Source organism: Corvus moneduloides, chromosome 16 (genome assembly GCF_009650955.1).
Source record: "Corvus moneduloides isolate bCorMon1 chromosome 16, bCorMon1.pri, whole genome shotgun sequence".
Taxonomy (NCBI): domain Eukaryota; kingdom Metazoa; phylum Chordata; class Aves; order Passeriformes; family Corvidae; genus Corvus; species Corvus moneduloides.
In genome coordinates, this window is record NC_045491.1 from 13881689 (window position 1) to 13905647 (window position 23959).

The 23959-nt window shown below is 38.0% G+C and overlaps 1 protein-coding gene across 22 annotated transcripts in view; it reads right to left on the bottom strand.

Annotated features, from left to right (window-relative positions):
- Window positions 1–23959, bottom strand: part of RBFOX1 (RNA binding fox-1 homolog 1) — a 1117054-nt gene that overhangs the window by 501570 nt on the left and 591525 nt on the right. For 19 of the 22 annotated variants that reach the window (XM_032125560.1, XM_032125545.1, XM_032125558.1 and 16 more), the window contains one exon: window positions 16035–16082. The exons of 2 other annotated variants lie outside the window; for them this stretch is intronic. In XM_032125560.1, the coding sequence (XP_031981451.1) occupies window positions 16035–16082 (48 nt within the window). Of the gene's footprint in view, window positions 1–16034; window positions 16083–18070; window positions 18197–23959 lie in introns of those variants that run through there. One more of the 22 variants, XM_032125559.1, reaches the window with a different exon arrangement.

The window sequence follows — 23959 nt, forward strand, 5'->3', positions numbered from 1 at the left end:
CATAAATGCACATGTATATCTAAATAAAGCAAAATCCTTAAAGGACAGCTATAGACCACTTTTAAATTACATGATCTCAGAATATCAGTTCCTTTTTCATGTTCATACTGAAGAGAACCTGGAACATCTAATTAAATGTCAGGATTGATTTCACATTTTTAAGTTCGAATTTAGTGGACCTGCTTTACCAAAACTTCCAATAATAAAACAATAATTTAAAAAAGAAAGTAACAAATGAAATACTGTTTTGTCAAAGAAGGTACGAGTTGCTCAAAAGGATGGTATATTAACCATTTTAGTAAGACTGATTTAATAGCAAGGGATTCTGATGAAGACAACTGATATAATCCATATAATTAATCTGTGTCAACTCAAAGAGATTGTTATCTCCTATAAGAAATTGGTAAAGATAAGAAGAATTGATTTCCTGCCCCTCCCATCTCTCAGATGAAGCCCTGTCTGAAGAACAGCATTACTGGTTTGTTATTTGCCTCACCAATATATTTACCAAATGCACAAGGCTGAACCATTAGATTCACATTATCAATGCACACAGAAAACAGGAAACCTGAATTAGCAAGCAGTGCCAGAAGTGCCTAAACTGAGAATTACACACACCTCACATCAACTAACACCATTTATCTTCCTCAAATAAAAAAAGACCCATGTCACAGGGATCATTCTAAAGGAGATTTGTGTGTGCCTGAAAAATTAAGACAGTTCAAAATAACCATCTTCATGTCCCTATACGATGAGCTGCTTCTGGAATAATAAATAAATAAACAAAATTCTTCTGTGAACCAATAAACCTGTCCTGAGGCTTCTCAGCAACAAATTGTACTTGGAGGTTGCATAGGAAAAGGAACAAGACAAGTCATACACAAAAATCCACAGAAAAATCAGAGCATCAGAAAACCATGGAATCCCAGAATGGTTTGGGTTGGAAGGGACCTTAAAGATCACCCAGTGCCAGCCCTGCCATGGGCAGGGACACCTCCCACTGTCCCACGCTGCTCCAAGCCCTGTCCAGCCTGGCCCTGGACACTTCCAGGGATCCAGGGGCAGCCACAGCTTCTCCAGGCAACCTGTGCCAGGGAAGCTGGTAGGAGACTAAAAACTTTTCCTAAGTAGAACAGAACAGGAATTCTTCCTCAAACAGCCAAATTCTCCATCCAATTCACTAAGCAGGTAATTAGTTCCCTTCAGGCAATATCCAGTCATCCACTGTACAGTAATTTCAGTATTTTCAAAAGGAATTAAACTGTCTTAATTACTAAAAAAAAAAAAAAAAAAAAAAAAACAAACAAAAAAACCATAAAAAAACCAAAAACTGGTGAGATATTTTAGGAACCTCTTTTCACCAACTAGCACTTAGCATAAAATATTAAGTTAGAAAATAAGCCCTAGTAAGATACACTTTATTTCTTTTTCTACAAGATAAACTCCCTGATGTAACAGTGAATCTGTCAGCTTGTTTATTTTTTTTAATTTCCCACTTCATGACAGGTAAATATTTAATACCACTGGATGACTTATTCATGGTGAAAGATCTTTTAGTATTCTCAAGGAGTCACTATACTAATAGAAATGCAATTAGGAATAATTTAGTTAAAAGCTGTAAATGGTAACTCCACAGTGCACACCTCCACTCCCAGCTGTACAGGCCCAGCTCAGAGACATATTCAAAATACAACATCCAGACACCAAAAAAGTTTAATGTGAGCAATGGCAACTGAACTTAGATTTCAAATGGGCTCGTGTGGCACATGAAATTGTATCAGCAAGCGTAGGTGATCAAACCCTCTGTGAGACAATGCCCATTATCATACCAGCAGCTCATCAGCAGTGGCACAAAGGTTACAGGGAGTAACACAGGTCAGGCAAGTTCTGATTTATTACTGAAAACTGCTTTATTATGATACCTACAGAAAAAAAGCAGCTTTCCCTACACACAGCCAGGGCACTTATGCCCCCCACCTGCTGTTAAGCTTGCCAGTCAAAAAATCCCATTCAACTCCCCAAGATGCTGTAAATAAATGCCTGGCTAAGCAGCCAGGTCCTGTGCTGTGCCCTGCAGGCCACACGAGTCAGGCTTTAATCGACTGGCTGGAAAAGGCAAGTTAATAGTTGTGGGTCTCTGGTTTACCCCCAGGAGTTTCACACTGCAGTTCCACAGTAAAAGAATCCACTGCTAATTTCACCCTCCCTCATATAAATGGCAAGCGTCGTGTGTTAGCCCATCCCTTAGGGACTCACATGCAAATGCTTTTTGTGAGCAATATTGTAACAGCAACCTTGTTATGAAAGCCCAAGTTGTTTGGCAATCCCACACACAGCAATAAGTAAAAATAAATAAATAAACCCTGCTATTACAGATAATAAAACTGCTCAGATAAATATGCTTAAGCATAACAATCATATTACAGAGCAACACAAATCTCAGCAAAATCAAATGCTTCAGAAATGGTGGAGGTTGTGGTGTAGCTTTCAGTTTAGTAATGTATTCACTTGTGTTTTGAACAAGTTAATAAAATTGCTTTTATCAAAGAATTTCATCATGACTATTACAAAAATAAATAAAATAAACTCTGTTTTCAAAAGCACCATCCCTGAACAATTCACCTACTTATCACCAAATCCTCCAAGCTGGCTTTGTATTATATCATTCACATTCCTGCTTTGAGAATTGGCTACCCCAGCTTCTCTTTGCTCATTATGAACAGAAATAAATAAATAAAAAGGAAATCCTTATCAAGATACATAAATCCAGCAGTAATCCTCTCCCTCTAATAAAATAATCTAATACAAATAATGCCTAAATGACATCAAGAGTTCGGGGAGACAAGGAGGAGGGAGGTGAAAGAGTGAAAGAAAAGCACTGAGGCTTCTGTCACAGGCCACTTGGTCACAAAAAGTGCTCTCATTTCGGGCTGAAGTGTATAAAAATAGTGCTTAGGACTAGTTTCCAGAGGCCAGCATGAAAAGTAAACTGCATTTTGTAATGCCTTAATTTAATCTCTTCATTGCCTGGCTCTTGTGTGATTCAGAGAAAGAGCAGCTGTTGTCACACACATGGATTTGATGCAACATATAAACATGGAACTACAGTTCCAACTGTTTTAATGTATTACAGAGATGTGGCCCTTGGAACATTTCAGTTTTTACTACACACAGCAAACAACAAGAAGAAAAGAAGTAGAAAGAGGAAGAGTGGCCTAAGAGAAGCCATTTTTATGAATTTTATTGTGCAAAACACTTACAAAAATAGTTTTAGTGGAGTGAGGATTCACCACATTAAAAAATAATGCACAGGCAGTAAGAATAATTATTTTGGTGTTGTATCAGATGTAAACCAAGTCCAATAAACATAGAGAAGGGCTGCAACGACAGTACAATAATGGAGAACCCAGACCACGGCTTCTGCCGAGGAGGAAGAGGCCTTAAAATAACTTCGACGTTATTATGAAATGAAGTCGTTGCAGGTGAGGAATAAAACCAACACGTATTCCATTTCAAAAGGAGACAGGATTTAGTGGCAGGTATGTTCTTTAGCCTACAGTGCCATCGTCTGGCTACGGAAGCTATATCATCGTGAGGTGGGGAAATGCAGCCAGCTAAACACTTACATGTAAAAAAAGAACGAGCCTTAGTACTATGCACATTTGCAAAAATACACGATACCGAGGGGAGTTGTAGTATTTACACGGAAAAGCACTGAATGCATAAATGAAAATATGATTCTCAAGTAAACACAGAACGTGACTGCAGAACATTCATATCAACTGACTAAACCTATGGCTAGAAATGCCACGTAATCTAGAATCATATTTGCCTTGTCATTTATTGGTTTGGGTCTTTTTAAATAGCGTTATTAGCTTAAAGTTTAAGTTAAATAAATTACAAACGTAATTTGAAAAACATTGCTAAACAGTATATGATTGGGGACCTTAGAGGCAAATGCACAAAGGGATATTTCATTAAGAGACTACAACAACGTGTTTTGAACTACGTATCTTGTAACATTTAAACCACACATATATAATCAACTCTGTACTTCACTATGCCAGAAAAAAAAAACAAAACAGCATTTTCTTTCTTATAATGATTATTACAGCACCTCGCTACTTTCTAGAATTACACCTTACCAACTTTAAGGGTAAGCAAATCCAACTTGAATGGTGTTTTAGACAAAGCTCAAATAAAAGTAATGGAGAAACATTTTTAGTAACTAAGGTAACTAAGGACTGTTAAGATCATCAGTCTGGTCCTAAAATTCAGATAAAAAAATCCCCAGTACATGATGTATGTGGCCCTGGGAAAACTCACAATAAGCATGGGTAGGTTTCAGGAAAGTAAGAGGCAAGGTAAGAGCAGTTTGTGGTATTTACACCAACAGCTTTTTTAAAGTGAGTATGAAGTTTCAGAACTCTTTTAATTAATTCTGAAACAGTGTTTGAGGTGAAAGAGTAAGTACAAGGAATGTTTTGAAAGATAAGTTCGTTAGTATGCAAAATAACTTAGTCTAGGTTCCAATCTGACTCAGTTCTCAGACTTCTGTGCCAGAGAACAACAGATCAGATTTGAGTATGCTGCTGTTTGGTTTAAAGGCATAAAGTTAATAAATTTAATAATTATTAATATTAAATTTAATAATAAACGGAGTTCATCTTACAGAGCCTCCAAAACAAATATGGACACTCTGACAGAGTCTGTACTGGTTAAGAATCTTGAAAACTGTGCAAAACTTCTAAAAATTATGACACTTTCCTTTGAGGACTTGACTTTAGGAACAAACACTGAAAGATTTGGAACCCAGTAATCTCCAAACCTCACAGCAACAACTAACACTTGCATCTACTCCAGCTGAGGCTGGAAGCATTGCAAGTGATCCCACATCATCCTTTCCTTCCCCCAGATGTAACTGGACACTTTTTTCCTCACAGAACAGAGAGAGAGTCTCACTGGAATCACAGCTGCAATGTACATAGAGCAACCTTACCCAGCTGCCTGAATTATCTTAATGGCCATGGCGAGGACTGAGGGAATGCCCAGAATTACAAAGTTTTTGGATGTTCTTCAAAGGAATTTCAATCCTACAGCAACATTCTATATAAATTCATTTGGAAATGCCAGTGACTGAATAAGGTCACCTGGGCTCATTTGAAGAATGTATTTCCACGTCCCTTGAAAGCATTTGCTTCTCACTGCAAACAAAAAATGGCCAGAACTCCAGCATCTGGTGTGTCAGGGAGTTATTCTGCACAGTGTAGGAAGGCTGTGACAGCACAGACCTCTTTTAAAGAAACCAGCCTTCATCTGAGACACAATCAGCTTTTTGGGACAGAACTTGGAAAATAAATGCAGCTGGAAAACACAAGCCATGTACTAATTTGTGCTCTGATCAAAACTAGGTACATGGTGGACATGGACAACTTTTGCACTTGATGAGTTGACAAAACAAGCTCTATTTGCAAGGGAAATACAGTATCAAGGCAGATTCAGTAAAGTCCACCTGCTGGAGCAAAATTAAGAAAAAAAAGGCGTCACATTATATAATTAGAGTATCAAATCAACAAGGGCTCCGTAACTACCTGGAAACAGATAACAAGTTGGCACATTTTAATGTCTCCCTAGAATGAGTTGCAGACAAAATTAATTTCTACATCACATTACCTGTGATTATATGAAATGACTTCTTCCTTTACAATAAAATACATAGAGAAATTACCATGTCAGTGTTGTAGACTAAAACATCAGGCAAGAACACATGAAAAACCAAGACAGTGGTATGGGTGGCAGGAGACAAGATAGTTTAATACACAAAATTTGGTCCCTAAATTAGGGAGAATGTCATACTTCACAGAACTGAAACAATTAATACATGTTCTTAATTAATAATGTTTTTAATCTGACACATTTTTGAAGAGGTTTTGACTTTGATACAAATGAAGCTGTCCTGAAGGCATGGAGAGTTCCTTCTCCGCATGCTATTGAATTTTAATGCTCTCACAGGTTTGATGCAATACAGATCCTAAAGGTTTTCAATTTACCTTTTGCATTTTTTTACTTAGACTGTGTAGCAAAGATTCAAAATTCATTACATTTTAATAAACAGTGAATCACAGTTCTTCAAAAGCATTTTATAGAATAACACCAATATAGAAGGGCAAAGTTCTTCGGCTGTTCCAACTTTTCAAGAAAACGACTCAAATACTGTCAGGAGAAATTTCATCCCAATGTCAGTTAGAAATAAACCAAGTAAGCATTTTGCATCTTCAACAGCAGAGAAAAGGCATCAAAGCAGATATAAACCCAACCCTTTTAATCTAGAAATATGTTTTACTGCTTTGAAAAAGAATGGTGGAGATATTGACTTGCCAAGGTCACAAGAGCCAGCCAATCTATTCTTGACTGGATGTTACCTCCCACACCCGGCATCTCAGAGTTAAAAAGCAAAACCTGATTTCCTTTGGTTGCTGTGAGCCAAAGAAATAATGGAGTCTGTTTAGGAGAAATACAATAATACAGGCAGGTGAGGACAAATGAAATACCAGCCAGCAATACAAGAAAACAGCACAAAGCTTTGGGTGCAAAGGCAAACATATTCAGGAGGTAGCAGTAACAGCATCCTAACTGCCATCCTCTAAGGCACAAAGAGTGTTCTCCACCCAGCTGGTGTGACAGCACCTCAGTTAAGTAATATTTTACCACTCCCTGCAAATTTTGTCTTGCATTACTCATTAAGCAATCACCTGTTCAGCAAAAGGCCACATCAAACCAAAAAGTTTTAAGAAACACATCAAACAAATTTGCTGAAACAGATGTTCCCTGCTGGATTGTAGACAATCCACATATGTAAAAAACCTGCTCTCTTCCTTAGACTTCAACCTTTATCAAGTCTTGAAAGCGAAAGACAGTAACAGAGATCAGATTTTTTTAAAAATGGCATTGTTTTGAAGTCAAAATGTTTGCTCCTTGCATGGTATGCATATTGCCATTGTCTAGGAAAAAAAGCTAAATTAACTTTCTTTTGTACATTAGCCTGCTGATAGGGAGGGATAGAAGGAAGGATAAAAGAAGCCTCACGTTAGACTTTGAATATCAGCATTCTTTTTGCAACATTTATACTATCTTTTTTTCAGAAATAATCCCTGATCTTTTTCAAAAGAGTTGAGAGACAGCAAGTATGACATAGTGGGACATGCCTGCACCCCAGCCCTTTTAATACTGCCCTGGGTGTCCTATTTTAGTACTAAAGAGATAAACGGCAGAATCCCTGGATTTTTCTGACCTTGATCAAGAAGAACAAATTTTTAGCTGAACTGTGCAAAACTGCTATGATTACATCAATCTAATCTGGAAAGCACATGGTTTATATATAAACCATGGTCTCTGTCTTATCCATCAAATTGAAAGACAATAAAATACACCTCTGTAAGAAAAATTGCAAGAAAAAGAAATCCATTAACCCTTATTTTACTCCTTACATAAGAATCCTCAACAGTGTTTCAAAGACTACAGAAACATGCACACATTCAGGTTTCTAAATATAGAGATATATAAGTTTAAACGTAAGTGCTCTTATATAAACAAGCTTCGTTAGAGGAAAAGACACTGTGCATCATTGCTGAAGAAATCAGTTCTGGAATAATGGAATTAGGAAGTTTTGATCAAGCTGCCCAACACCAAGCAGCCATAAAAAGCCATTTATTGCTACAGAGAAAAGATTTACCTGGCAAGAGATCCAATACAACATAAGACAAACTGGAATCAATGAGAAATGAATTGGATTACTGGACAGAAGCATATTCTTGCACATGTTCAAGCTACTGGAAAAGTAACAGAGCCAGCAGGTATAAAAAAACCTTCCAAATGTCTGCTTACCCTTTCATGATCCAATCACAGCCATGCTGTTAATCAGGGTGGATTACATCCCAGATATTAATTTGGCAAACAAAACAATCATCTGATTCAGTCTGTCCCCTTCAAAAATGCTGCAAACAATCTGCCACTGATAATCTTGCCATGCGTGTGCTCCTGGAAAGCATCTGATCAATGTATGCCGAGATGAGAGAAAAACCTACATTCACATACAACTGCCATAAGGCTTTCCCTGTCCATTAGCAGTGTGGAAATGTGTCCTCTGCTTCCCAAGGAAGTGCTGGAATATGCACAGTGAAGGGAGGCAGCTCAAAGAGTTACGGGCTCCTTTCGACTAAAAATAAATAAATCCTACAGGTGAACTAATGCTGTGAATGAACAAAAGACTGATGGCTTCAGAAGGAGGCGAGAGCATCACTCCCTCACTGACCAGAGGAATCCTGTCCTGCTGCTGGGATTCCTTCCTGGAAACACTTTCAGCAGCTGGAGGCTTCTTCTGCATCTCCTGGCAGTTTGGGTTGGGTCAGGGTTTTTTGTCTCTTCACTTAATAAACTGTCTCTATCTCAACTCATGAATTTTCTTGCTTTTACCTTTCCTGTCTCTCTCCAATCCCCTTGTCAGGTGGCTGGGGGTAACTCAGCTGCTGCCTCAGCCAGCTCATCACAGTGTGTTAAATCCTTTGGGTGACATTTTTTCCCTTCTTCTCTGTGACAATGCTATTAAACACAAGCAATACTTCTCTTTGAATCACAGTTTTCAGAGAGCCTCAATTGCCAAAAAGAATCCCCACAACGAGCGAAATCCTGGACAATACCTGGATACCAACACAGGGGGTTAATAAAGAGGAGAAACCACAGAGCTCCAGCCTCTGAAGCCAAACATTCCTGGTGTAAAATTCCAAGCCAGTCCAACAGACACAGAAGTTGCTGCAGGTACAAAATTGACCCACAGAGCAACCTCTGCTCCCATCCATAGTTATGCTGAAGACATGGAGTAGCAAGAAAAAGACACAAATTTTTAATACCTAATAATATTAAGTATTTCCATCAGAATCTTTTTGATACTGGTTATAAGGAGAACAAATGAAAAATAAAAGCAGCAGTTCAATTCCTAAAAGGACTCAATTTTTCAATACCAAAATTTAAACTTTCCACAGAGATACAGTATTTGACACAGAAGGAATGTTATTTATCTCTCTCCATTTTATGATTTAGAGCAGTGGCGGGCACTGAGTTCTTCTCACAAATCTCAAATACCATTTCCAAGTTTCCTGTACAATAGTTTCAGTGAAGAGCACACAGGACTACACAACTTTTACACCACAGAGAAGCAGCCTGAGATCAGACCATTTGTCAGGTTTAAATAAAGACAAAGCAACTGCAACCTCCTCTACAGCAGCATGTTTGTGGGCTTGTCTCAATAGGAGCTCTACTACAAGGACGTAGAAGAAATCATAAAAGAACTCGTATTTCCCTTCTCTTTTTTCTGGAGAAATACCTGATCTCTAGATTTCTACCTCACCAACAGGGCTCTTTGAGGATAGTTCATGAAAACAGGCTTGTTAGTGGCTATTTTCCTTACTGAGAGGAAAACTGACATGTAGGAACAAGACATTTCTATGCCTAAGCACAGGCTGGCAGTAAGTTAAATGAAAGAAAAGCCCCCGACTTGAGACTCTTCTGTCTGTACAGGGATCATTTTGCTCACACCAATGTAAGGCCTCCCTCCCCTTTCAGTGCTCTTTAGACCCGGTCCAGAAAACCCTGTGACCACAAAAATACCTGCAAATAAGGTGGGTCACAGCTACACGTTGTTAACTCTGTTTTTAACTTCTTTATCAAATGTACCACATTTTTATTTTAAAAAGTGAGAAAAAAGACAGGGAAGGAACTGTCAACTGGAAACTTATTTTCCCTTAAGTATCCGTGACCATTAAACTCTCTGGCACGTGTAAACAATAAAAAACCACACACTGAGGAGTCTGGGCCAGGAAAAGCTGACAATATCCCAAACCTCTGCTACTGTGTTCCACCACAGTAGCAGAAGTTGCACTGTCCCATCGCTGTGAAGTTTTATTGGTTCACAAACACAGACAGCAGCATACTCCTATTTATAGATCTGTGGGCTTTTCCCTTTTTTATATAACTTCAAAAGCCGATTCCCCCGTTTTTATACCTGTGGAAAACTTAATGGCCAGATGTAAACAAAATTTCAGCAAAGCTTGAGTCTCCATTAATTACTTTTCAGTTAATTCTGACAGGTAATTAGCATCAAATTGGACTTCGGTTTTCCTTCACCCTTCTGATTTTTTTTCCCCTTGAATCTCAATATTTTAACTTTACCTTTAGCCAAGTATTAAAGCAAAAAGTTTCTGTCTTCTGCCCCCTCCCTCATGCCCAGGTGAAACTTAATTACTTGTATGCAATGCAGGTACAGTATCTATGAATATATTCCAAGGAAACTTGTGCATATATTCACTTCACTGATACCAAAATATTTTATTCATGCCTACAAAAGAATGCTCTTTTTAGCTTGGTGAGCTTTTTAGGAGTTATTAGAAGGACTATGTTATATACTTAATGGAATTTTTTTCAATGCAGAAGAGATTTTTAAAAAAAGGCAAAATAAAGTCTGAAAAATAATTCTGTAGACAATCACAGAATTATAATTTCATCAAAATATCTTCAAAATGAAGATTTGAAAAAAATCTCCCAATAAAAATAGAACTTATTTGCAACAGTAATCATGTTTATACTCAGTAATACAAGGATAGGAGATGTGACAGTTCAAGATGGAACACGTTGGCAAAAAGACACACTGTAGTAAAAGCTTTTTTTAGCACCCTGCCTTACCAGGTATTGCAGCACAGAAAATACACTATCCATGTCCCTCCTGTGTATTCAGCATATGTCAAAGTCATGCAGCAGAACACGTTGACACTTCAGTGGGAGGTCAAATTATTGTTTTGGCACTTCTGTCACGCCTGTCACTTCAATTCCACTTCATCAAATTACAGATTGCTAGATAGAGTTGGATTAAGGGGAAAGACAGACACACACACACAGAGGAGCAACTGTCACCACTTCAGTTGTGAAATCCCATAATTGCATGTCAGTGACAGCAAGAACAAGAGAGCAGTAATAGGGCTGACATTATGAGCATTCAAATACCAGGAAACTTTGCAGCAAGACTTTGCACTCTGTCAAGCCACATGCCAGGAAATGGACTGGATTTCTGAGCAATTCCTCACATTAGAATTGCCAATATTTATTAGGCTGACTAACGCAGTGTCTTAAGTTCCAGGGCAACTTGCAGCTCCCTGTTTTTCCAGAAGCATTGCTGTTATTTGAAAAGAACATAAAACTAAGATAAAGGAGAATAAAATCATTTGATTTAAAAATATCACTAAGAGTAGCATGAATAACAATAAACATTGCCTAAACAACGTAGGCTATGGGTTTGATTCAACTTCCTGAGTTTTAGGATCTTTGGAATGCAACAGATCTTGAATTCAAATAATTGTGATGGAATCAGCCATGAATTTCAAGTAACTTTTCTGGTAATAAACAACACACACCACACACACGCCCCTCAGATAACTCTACCCTTTTGTGGAAGTTGGGGAAACTTCCAGCTCTGTACTGAGGAAGGCTCAAGAAGCCTCACATAAATCTGACTTACATGAGCTGAGATGTCAGGGGAAACATCTGCTGTGCTGTGACAGGAGGATGCTGTTCCTGGAGCAGCTCATTATTCCCCCTCTGGGTTACTCCCCCTGGTTCCTGAATTCTGTAACCCTCTACATTTTGTGTGGTCCTGTCCTGCAATGCTTCAACAACACCTGGTACTGTTTGTACCACAGTGAAAGAGGCAGAAGAAACAGGAATCATTTGTTCACTCTGTCAGACACCAGAAAGGCCATTAACATTCAAAACTTCCTTATATTCCTCTAAATCTACACCCAAATACAATTTAGATGCTTCCTTACCAATCCATTTGAGTCTATGATCTTCTCTCAGAACAAAAAATAATTTCTTTTAATGTGACTAAATATGCATCTCAATAATCTACACAATTACACAGATTGCACAATGCCTTCACAAGGGAATAAAAATGACACTTATTCCTATTCACTGCTAGAGAGCCCCTAAACAGCGGAAAAAGGGACTACCATGAAAGGAAACAGTATAATAACAAATCCACGTCTATGATGCCAGCAGTTGACTCAGTCCCTCCATGATGCTTATCAGCTCCTCACTACTTGATACCCCTACTAATTCCATTCTACAGTAATCTGAAGAAGATTTGAGAAATTGGATAAATATTTTCTCCTAAAAAAAAAAAAAAAAATCCCTTAAACTTCCATGAAAAACATCTTAATATGATCACTATGGATAAATTAAAAAAAAACCCAAACCTTCAAGAAGCCATTGAATAGACAAAGCAAAATATATTTGCAATGCTGTTTCTTTTTCTGCTCATTTTGTCTCAGACACACTTTATAACCTTGCCTACATCTGCCCTTCACACTTCTACTTCTCCATATGTACCTCAAGCCATATAACTGTAAGTACTTTCCTCATAGGTGTTTTTAATTTGTTTGTAAAGTAATTTGAGATCCACTGACAGAAGGTACTAAAAAAAAAAAATATATATATATAAAATATTTTCCACAGCAGGCAGAGAAAAGGAAAGGCATTACTGCCTACCCCATATCCCACAGCAGGTAAGAGGGAGTTATGAAAACATTATGTCACTCCAGGGAACTTTCCTAACTTCCTGACCCATCAGGTTATTGCCCTCATGCACTCCCATAAACTCTACAGCTCTCATAAAGCTCTCTGCTCCCAGCTCTGAAGTGGGAAATTTTAAAGTCAAGATGTGTCTCAAAAACGTTGTCACAGCGAGCCCCTTCCCTTCTCCAGAAGGGAAAATGCAGCAGGATACCCTGGGTGACCTTGAGCCCCTCGCTAATGGTGCTGAGCTGCTGCTGAATGGGGGCATTTTGCTGCTTGCAAGGAACAGGCAGGAGAATGTCACTGCACATTACAGCCAGCACAGCCCCATTAGGGGAAGAATAAACTAAAATAAAACAGAAATTAAACAGCCAGAGCTGAAGAATAAAACATTCCAGCATAGCAAAAACTAGCTGAGACAAAGTTACCCAGCACAGAAAGGTCACTGAGTTAACTTTCAGTTTGCGGTGTCAGTTTTCCATTTCAGGTAGAAATGACAAAGGATGTCAGAAGAGATAACTTTATACCAGAGTTTTGGTTTAACAGCATTACCACGAATTAATTTGATGAGATGACAATTGCAGAGTAAAAAAAAGATAACTGCTCAGACCAAGTAAAGATATGAACTGAGATTAAATAAAAAACAAGAGAGATTTATGAGGGGCAAGTTTTTCAGGTAATGGGAGATGATGGAGCTGTGTAAGAGCAACACCAACAGATAGGCTGTACACATTAGAAGTCTTCTTAGAGACAGACTATGGTTTGGTTATATCAAATGAAAGGACTTCAAAGGGATCCATGTGCTCTACCTCTTGGCAAAATAGCCAATACCCTTATTAATTGCCTTCCACCACAATCATTTTGTTTGTGTCCAACACACAGAGTTATATCAGAAAACATGGGTAGAAGGAAAAACAACCTGACCATCTGTCATAGTCCTTGTAATAGCAAAACATCACACAGGCTTTGAAATCACAACTCAAATTCCAAAACATCACGTGGCTAGCTGCAGATACCACTGTATTTTTACAAAAATCACACTTGGTATGTTTTTAACAGGTTTCTTCCTGTGACAATTTAAGGGTCACTTTTCTACATATGTTTCTTTAAGAAGCAAAGCTGAGACATTTCTGTGATCACATGATTCATTAAACACCCAATATTGTGATGTTCAGAAGGGTAGTTTAAGATCCATACAAGAAAGTTCGGGTGTGACAAATGCAGAAAAAAGTACTCACTATGCAGGAAATGAGTTGTACATGGACTTATGGGTCCTCTGCTGGGAATGGTAAAGGCAATTTAGTCATGCCTAATTATCCAGGCCAGAGAGAGCAGACTGTGCATTACTTGTCACCTGGTATTCTCAAACCTGGGAGCTTTTATCCTTGCAGAAAATAAATAAAAATCTTACATGAAAACGTCAGTTGAAGACAATGGAAGGAAAGACAGATGATAGTGATGAGGTGGTTATGATAATTAACTGCTATTTTGTAATTTACAGAATAATAGATTTCAAAATAATAAGTACAGTTATTAAATTTGAGTTTGCCTCCAGGCAATGCTTTGGTCATGGCTACATAAATTTCTACTTCAGAAATTACAGATTAGGAAACTTCCAAAAAAAAGGAACACAAGAAAAGGCACCTTGCAGGTTTGTATTTTGTGGTTAACTGGGAGAATTTCCCATTAATTACTAATGATATAGTTCATTAGTAATATATTTCATTATGGAAGTGCAAATTATTAGATACTAATGATGCATGCCCTAATTGCAGTAGTTTGTCTTGATTCCAAGTTAGAGGAAATAAAAATATTTATTTACAATGTTTCAGGTTTATGAATTACATTACATTCTTAATGGATGCCTTCAACAAACATGAAACAATGCATTAGCATTAACCAAGATTGATGTTTCTGTGTTTGATGATCACTGGTAACTCTCTCCCTAGACTAGAAAGAACAACTGCCACTTAAACTGGGTGGAAGCTTCGGTTTTGGGACCAAACACAGAAAAAATGAAACCTATCATGCAACAACAGGTGTTTATCATGTTTCTTCTCTTTCAAAGTGCTTCCACAAAATAACAAAAGGAAGAAGAAAAATTGAGGGGTTTTCTAGACAAACCTTTCTGCTAATTGCAGTCTCTGCATATGAAAGCTGGATATCCTGAGTCAATGAAGGTGGAAATAACCCTGTAGGAAACCACCCCAGCTCAGAGCAGTCACTTTGAGTCACAAGAGAAAGTATCAGACACACATCTCCTGTAATTCCCACTGAGGTACAAACCAAAGTATCATACACCTTTAAAAACCCCACAGTTTACTGGCAACAGGCTGGTGCCTCTGCTAGATAAAAGGCAAGTTGAAATTCAAGGAAGAAGAAATACAGCACATTAATAAATTGTTGTCCAAAGCTTGTCAGGCTCCTGACACCTTTTCCCATAATTCACACTGCAAAAAGAACTTCTGGGTTGGGCAGTTTTAGTAGTCACTACCAACATCAAAAAAATCAAAACTTGGGGTTTTAGAAGTAAGGTCCCAGCCTGGATTTTAGCACACTCTAAAAGAATATGAGCCTAAATGGAAGCACCTGGAGAGTTTGATGAAAGCTGATGCTAAGAACCTGCAGCTCCAGTGGGACAGTGAGTACCAGATGAAGTTAGAGACTTTAAATCACATGTCACGTGCTCAACACTTCCACAAACTCAGGGACTACTTGACACAGGCATACCCTAAGCACAGATCTAGTAATCCAGATTTTCAAATTTCAGGAGCAACAGATATTTAAACAAAACACATTACTCCCTTTAAAACTGGATTGATACTTATTTCTGACAATTGAATTTTTTTTTTAGGCTCAAGGTTTCTTCATGAAGACTTTGTTTTTCGGTTAGTTTTTACCATGAGTAAGATGAAGAACGCAACTGAAAACGTATTTTGTACATGGTTTACATTTGTCCAGAGAAAATAAAACTGGAAATATTTGTTTTAATCAATCCTTTAAAAAAAAAAGTTTCAAAGGTACTACTTATACAGCAAGAAAAAACAATCATCTTGCAGTCTTACAAATATTTAACATGGTATGACAACTGTATCATGAAAGACACAAAATAACTTTCTTAATCATGTAAATTAAGAATAGGAAGTGAAACTGCCTTTTAAACTTTTTGTAGTATAAAGAGATTAAGACTATAATTCCCTTCTGAAAAAGCAGTTATTCAAATTTCTAACAAGTACATTTAATAGAGTAAGACTGTTCTGTCCCCACTGAAGTAAAAATACAACATGAACACACACACGTAAAGTACCATAAAATAATTTCACATGGTTTAATTAAACAAAAAACCCAAACAACAGCCAGAGAAAATCCCTGCTACTAGAGTTGCCTGAAAAATCACATTAAAACAAGCCACTTACTTTTCTGTCCTCAGGTTCTACACCAGAACTGCACTCTGCTTTAGTGTCCTGAAAGCACAAACAGAGAAGCCCATGTCACAAAGCACATTGACCAGCACTGGGGAACAGCTCAGGCTGAAGAACTGTTATTTTTGTACAGAGAGTCCATTCAAATATACAATGTTTAGTATTGTGCCTTTAGGTGAAGTAGTAAAGTTTAATAAACATGAATAAATTTAAAGACAGGGTTGAAAGAACACAAAAAAACCCCAAGCCTATTTCAATACAGTGTAGTCAGCTCTTAAGAATATGATTTGATAGTATACATTTTCTTTTTTACTTCCATCCTGATGAAAATATATTGCTTGCCCACTTTTTTTTTTCTTTTTTTAAATAAACTAGTGATGGAAGCCAAAAGAAATAAAGGTAAGCTAAAGAGAAAAAAACTGCTCAACCTGCTGTCTTATCACATGCTAATTAGGACTTGATAGATACTTGTGTCTGAATCTCATTGCAACGTGCAAGAGCAGCAAAGCATCTATTTATGATAAACATGTAAATGTGTGTGTGTACAGGCTTGTACACATGTGGATATTTTGGACATGTTTTCTTCAGGAATTAAACAAATTAACTTAAACCTAATGACATCCAACACAGGGTCCTTTTATTCCTAAGGTATTTGACTCATTGAACCTATTTTTGTGCTGAAGACATGCAGAGATAATGGTTATCACAAAAAATTATACTCTGAAATGCATTTATAGCTTCACATTCACCCTTTTTACAACAAATTACTACTGGAAACTAAGTAAGCCAAATACAATTCAAGTCACTAAACTGTAGACAAGTGACCTAATTTTCTTTTCAACTTTACTGTCCTCGGAAGCAAATTTTACTTAACTGTTGCAGCTTTAGAGATTTCTATTGGGAAAAGAACATATGGATGAGGGACAATCTTTTGTTAAAAGTACTTCCCAACCTCTCACCAAAGCTGGACCTACTCAAATCAGATTTTGGATTTTTAGCTAGTTACTTGCACATAAATTCCAAGCTGCAAATTTAAGGCTGATAGCAAATAGCAGCTCCTATTAAAAATGAAAACAAATGTAAAATAAAGAATTCATGTTTCTTCAACAGCATGCCTATTCATTTTAAATGAAGGACTGGTTTTACTTCAAAGCCAAAGACTTCTTACCTACAAACAATTTTAGAAATTAAATCGTTCAACCAAATAAGATGAAGCAAGGTTTCCTGTAAAAATACCTTAATTCACAGCAAATTATATTAAAGGTGTTTTCATGAGGCATATCAAGTTGTGTCACTTAAGCAGCAAAAAATCATTTGTTATTCTAGCCAGTCTGATATATAAATCAGCACCTCTAATACACTTTATATTTCATCACTTTTCATGGGGAACCAGACTGTACTTTGTGGAATATAACACCCAAAAATTTCCTTTCAAGCGTGACTTACTGGCAGCCAGACAGTCTCTCACCATGTCTCCCATGTGGAGGATAAGGAAATACTCTCTCTGCCTACAGGCTCACTTCCTGAGACTGTTTGGATATTTACATTCACTTCTTTTTGGTGAGTGAGTGAGGGAAAAAAGCTTTAAAAAGCCTTCTACCTCAGGGGAATGAATTCAAACTTCATCAGCATCAGTACTCTTCATGTCCTAGCCGTGCCCTAAGTCACCTTTTGGAAAGAATGTAATGCTCTCTAACATATTTATTGGTTAATCAAAAATGAATCATATCTTTTCATATTACCAAGGACAAGAGCGGCTCTGTCTCACACACTGACCTAAATTAACCGAAAGCAGAATAAAGTAGCTCCTCTCAGACTGTAGTTGGGGCTATTACAGGCTCTCAGTATGATGAATATTCCTGAAGACCCAACAGCACTGTGATCCCTTCTGCTGCTCATGGAAAATTTTAGTTTGCAGTTTCACCACTGTCCTTTCCCATTAAAAGCAATTTCTAAGAAAGCCGAGTTCATAAGCATTCATTACTCAATTACAAATGAAGTTTTACCAGGATGAAACAAAACCCACCTACCTCCCAGCACAGCTGATCTGCCAGAGTGGTCTGAAGCAGCAAGGAAAGAGCACAAGTGGAGCCTTCAGCCCACACGGACACAGGTGGGGCCAGCCCAGCTGAGCCTCCCATGCTCAATCAGGAATTAAAGAGACAACGAGCCTCACCTGGAACTGAGCCCCTGCCTTTCACTGAGACCAGCCACCAGGAAAAGATTCAGGCTGAATAGCAAATTACATCATTTCTATTCTGTGTTTTATCACTGAACATTAGACAATCATTTCATCCCTTAGTGTTTGCTTTTCTGTCTGAAGATATGGAAAGTGAATCTTTACAAATTAACCACTGCACCTTTAGCAATGAAAACCACATCTGGATGGGTTCACTTTCACTGGATATTGAAGCCAGCAAGAACTTGTTATCTTTGAAATTATGTAAAGTCAGATTTAGCTAAAGAAATAGCTGTATGTCTTCAAGGCTAGACACATGGATTTAGACTTCTGCATAAAGGCAAGAAAAAAACCAATTAATTTTCTGAAGCAATTAGTGTTGTAATTCTTTAAACCAGTGAAGCTACTGACTTAATCAAATCTATGTTTAAATGTAAATATTTGAGTATACATCTACATCCTAGATATACCTCCTTTAAAGAATAAATGTACACAGACCCTAAGCTTTAAAAATCATCAGAATGAATCATCTGTCAATCTCAGAGCAAGAAGGGAAGAAATGAGAATGTTCTTCTCTGGGAGACATCTGTGCTACTTTCTCTAAGTGCAAAATGAGAAAGTGCTGTCACTTCATATGTGTATTGCAAATTTCCCAGCTCTGTGATTTGAGATTGAGAAGCACCATTGCTGTAAAGCAACTGTAAAATCCTAGAGATCTGAACAATGCACCAAGCACCTTCTTTAATGTTGTTACATCATGAAAAAAAAAAGTAAAAACCCAGAAAATCTGTTCCTTCTGAAGAATTATCTTAGGCAAACTATGTAACGATAGAATACTTCATAGGATGATTCATGGGAAAGACAGAATTAAATAGAAAGCCCTCCCATCCATTTCAGTTTAAAACCAACACAATTCCTTTCTTCTCTTGGTGTCACTGCCAACAGCCAATTAAATAACATTATTACAAACATATTAAGAGCTCTGTGTTTTATATATTGCCTTTTTGGTCTGTTTTGTTTGGCAGCAGCAACAGGGAAAACAAAGGAGGGTTTTCTGCAGGACATCAGGAGCAATGCAGGACAAGCACAAGGTTAAGAGCTGGGAGTTTTGAAGTTTAGCACACTGGGCTCTGGGGAAGCAAATCTACCACCTTTGTTCAACAGTAGCACTATAAAAACAGAGTGAAGTAAAAGCCCTAGAAAGCAGAAGTAATTATTGGTAGGAGCATGACCCTGCATAATGTTTTGGCTTTAGCATGCAGTAGAAACCTGCATAAAGTTTATTTTACATACTTTCTGTAATTCTACATTTAATTTTACTCCTTGAATTGCAAGCAGGAATAGTGAAATCAGTATCCTGAAGTATCCAGTAGCCTGAAGTATTCCTGTTTTCAGGGATAGTGAAATCAGAAGTATCCATTAGTCCTGCTAACACACCCCACACTGTACAGTTTGCTCTCTCCCTGCCATCCAAACCCCATTTCCTCTGCTGCCCCATTATGACAGCACAGGCTGCCTGAAACCAACCACCCAAAACAACCATAAGGAATAAGAAACTTTAGAGAAGTTATCTGAACTTCCAACATCTTTTCTTTCCTCACGCGAATGTAAGGCAGCATAAAAGGCAAGCTGAATTCCTGGGTACACGGTCCAGTCCCACGGCCCAGAGGGAGGAAAGATGAGCCTCTGGAACTCCAGCTAGCCAAGTGTTCCCTCGGTTGCGTTTTTCTGTAATATCAAGGATGAGCAGTAGGTGGAAGCAAATAACTTTGTAAAATCCCGTCCAACTTCCCGTGAAAAATTCACCTATTGCTGGTCAGGTGTTTTACACGCGTCCTTCGCACCCCAACAAGTGCCAACAAATCATGGGTTTTTTCTTCACAATATTGGCTTCCAGTTTCATAAACCAGCCATTAGTTTAGAAATAAAAGGTGGTTTGCATCGTTTGGGGGGTTTTAGGTTTGAAATTTGTACAACTGAAATGGACTCATTTTAATGACTAAAGCATTCATAAAGATACCATGATCTCAAACAAAATAAGAATATATATACACATATATAAAATTTAAAAGTACACAGTCAAATTCTAGTCAAATTATTTTTTCTGGATATTTTTATTGACTGCTTAAATATATCAAAGTCCTGAATTATTGAGGAAAATACTTAGTGGTTTTCTCTATCCATTGGCCATTATATTTCATTATTGCTGCTAACAAACAGGCTGCCAGCAGAAGAATTCATTTGAATTTCATATTAGTTCTATTTCATCCATCCCAGAGAACAAATTAACCACACAGTAATACTTACTGAAGAAGAAAATAAATGAAAAATGAAACCTTAGAATGTGACATTCAAGTCTTCACTAAGTTTGTCCCCAGCAACTGAAGGACTCAGGCAGAAGCCTCATTAAATTAACAAACCAATTCAAGGATTTGAATAGCTTCAACAGCTGCAATGTTAAAGATGTAGGAGAGGAGCTTTATTTTGAAAGAAATAGCTTCATCTCTATTTACTAACATTTGTGGACCAAGAGGTTTGTGTCTACAAGCTCAAACAAGGAGAAAACTGGGCCATCTGCACCTATTTCTGATGCCTCAGGGCAGCCTTGAGCTGTTTGAATAGAGTCAAAAAGGAAACAACCCATCTATCATGGATTGAAAATCAAACTTCTCAAGATTTTAGGGAGCTTTCATGTCTTGTTTCTAGATAAAAGCAGACATACTGTAAGAGGAAGGTTTGCAAAACTCTTGGAAACTAAACTGAAAAATTTTATAATAAAAAAATTACTGCTTATAAAAATACTGCTGTATTTTTAATACAGATTTGAAAGGCCTCGTGTGGTGCCCTCCCACACACCCACCCACCATCCGGCTGTGCCAGTGAACACCCAGCTCTGCTTTCTTCTGCTTCCAGCCATTTGCTTATGCTCATTTACACTTTTCAAAGCTATCAAGAGTTAAAACCTTTCCTTCCCCAAGGAAAGCTTTGATTTTTTCATAAATACAGTCTTGTTTGAGGGAACAGGTGCTGCTGCTGCTGAAGCTTTATGGACTGGAGTATATAAAACCTTTACATTCCTCTTTCTTTTCCTTCTCTCACCTCTGTGAGTTACTTGTCCTTTTCTTAAGCGCTCTCTAAATACTCAGAGATGCACAGACACGTCTCTGCACAGCACAGGATCCTCGTGCCTCACACTCCCCTCCTCTCTCCAGACAGATGTTTCGTTAGCCCAGTGATGCAGAGTTACCTGTGTAAAACTTCCACCTTTATTCTTGGATATCCCAACTGCACAAAACCACACATAAAATAGGCAGCATTCTCAGAAGATATAGATGTAATTTTAAGGTGTGAATCAGTCATGCAGCAGTACCCAGCCATATCTATATGCTTTTGAAGCCTAGATCAGGTTAAGACTTAATTTGGGGCTAGTAAATCTTTCATTTTCAAAGATGGCAACAGAAACTGGCATTAGATAAAGTTATCAGTTTGGAAAGTACAAAAACACTTGCGATTCCTAAATGCAGGATCATTTGATCTACAGGTCAAATCTGAAATTCCTTTTCTATATGTCCCTCTATTTCCAAGGCTGAAAATACACAGGAACTTCCAGAACAGTAAATTTTAAACTGTTAAAACTGGATTTTCAAACGAAATTTTAAAAAATCTAATAAAATTTATCTTAAATCTAAGAAAATTGCCTAAGGTGTCACGTAGACCAACAGCCACATAAATAGTAGTATATTTGAAGTCACTGACATCTAGGTGGCCAAAAGATATTCCTGATAAATTCAAGGCGTCGTTGAGAAAGCTGCTGATGTGATTTCAGCACGGCCACGCACTGTGTAAGCTGGGTGAGGTGACAACTGGCAATACATACCCAGAGTACAGATGCAACTTTTATAGAAAGAAACCTAATTTGATAGTTTATGCTTTCAAATTAACAACAGCACAAGGGCACAACACAATTCCTGAAGGAATCTAGTTTTTTTCAGTCAGGTTTCCTACAGGAAACAGGAATATAAAATTGCTTCATACCTCAGACACCTTTAGAATATCTTTACTAAGTTTAGCCATATCTGACAGGGAAATAAATAGAAGCCCAAAGATATTCCTGTGTTTTTCATAAATTAGTGCCTGAGGAAAAGACAGAACATCACTTGCAAAGCCATGCCCTGATAAAAGACCCCAAAGAGAGGTGAGGATGCTGAGATGAAGAGGATTTACTTTGTGAAGTCTGTGTTTACTGAGAGGGGACTGTGTGGGCACAGAGTATAAATCAATAATAAAACTATTTCACTTAAGTCCAGTTTTCACAAAATAAGTTCCTTCAAGACTGAAGAGGATTTTGGTTGAACTTTTAAACAGAGTTCAATCATTTTGGGCTATGTAGTGGTAAAAAGCATAAATTTTAAATCAAATAGAGATTTTTCAAGCTTACAGAGTGACAGGACAGAAATGTTTAATGATAGAAGATGTGTGATGACTGCAGAAGAGCCCTGGAAAATTAGGACTCTGTAAAAATCTATTTTCTCTTTGATATTACACTATATTTTTTATTATCACAAGGAGTTTTAGGATTTTAATATGTTTTTACAAAACATCACTGTTTCTGTGCAGCGAAACAGTTACACTCACAGTAAGCTGGCTATGTATTTACTATGCTTTCTTGAGTGAAAAAGTGAAGCAGAATTTCATATTGGACTCAAGACTTCCCTCAATAAACAACCCACGAACATTCTCACTTCTGCCTCGCTGAGGGGGAGGGAGTGGCTGAGTGGGGCTTTGCTGCCTACTGGGGTTAACCCACAGCAATCAGAAACTCAATCTAATGTGTCAGTTCCTGCCTGTTCTCCAATGTCACGAGTAGTCAGGCCACAAATTATCTGGTGCTTCATACACCAAAAATTATTTCAAGCTTCCTGCCATAGCTCTGTGTCATTCCACTAATGAGAATGCAATGACAAAGGCATGAGTGAACACTGCATCCAAAGGACTGTTCTTATGAACAAATTCAAAAGGAGCTCTGGTGATGACAGCTATTGCTTTAACATCCAAGAGAAATAAAGAACTGAACTGGAGCCTCAGGCAGAAAGTTTGTATAATTTAACTTTGAGAAGTTTTCTTATCGACCAAGAGTCAGAATTTTTGTTCTTGTTGGCAAGGAGAGTGACTGAGATGTTATTTCTTCTTCCATGCACAGTGTAGGGTAAACAAGCCCAGTTTCCTTTCAAACATCTGCCAAGCCATCCTGTCATGAAGACAGCAGAAGCCTTTGGTTTTCCAAACAGTTTCAGAAGCACACAGCTACAAAGACACTGGTCACATTAGAGCCAATGTGTAACATCCATTCCCCGGCTCAGAGAGGAGCTAAGCCAGCCCAGGAGGGAGGCCTGCCAAGGAAAACAGACAAACGTCAGTGGCACAGACGTGTTACTGCCCCAAAATGCTCAGCACTCAGCATTCCCAGCGCCTGCCCTTCTCCCAGGGCTGCAGCTCACAACACTTGGTTTCCATTGAAGTGTCTCAGCACCAACATCCATGGACTTCTGGAGTCAGCATACACGTGGTGTATCATTTCTGCTACATCTTTTCTTGGCTATTTCCCCCCAGACAGATGCTCTGCCCTATAGATCAGCACGAAAGTGATGAACAAAGGATCACTGAACACAGTTGTCCCTGGCATCTTCTTGCAAAAGGATGGCTCTGGCTCAGTGCTGGTCAAGAGATGTACCATGAAGTA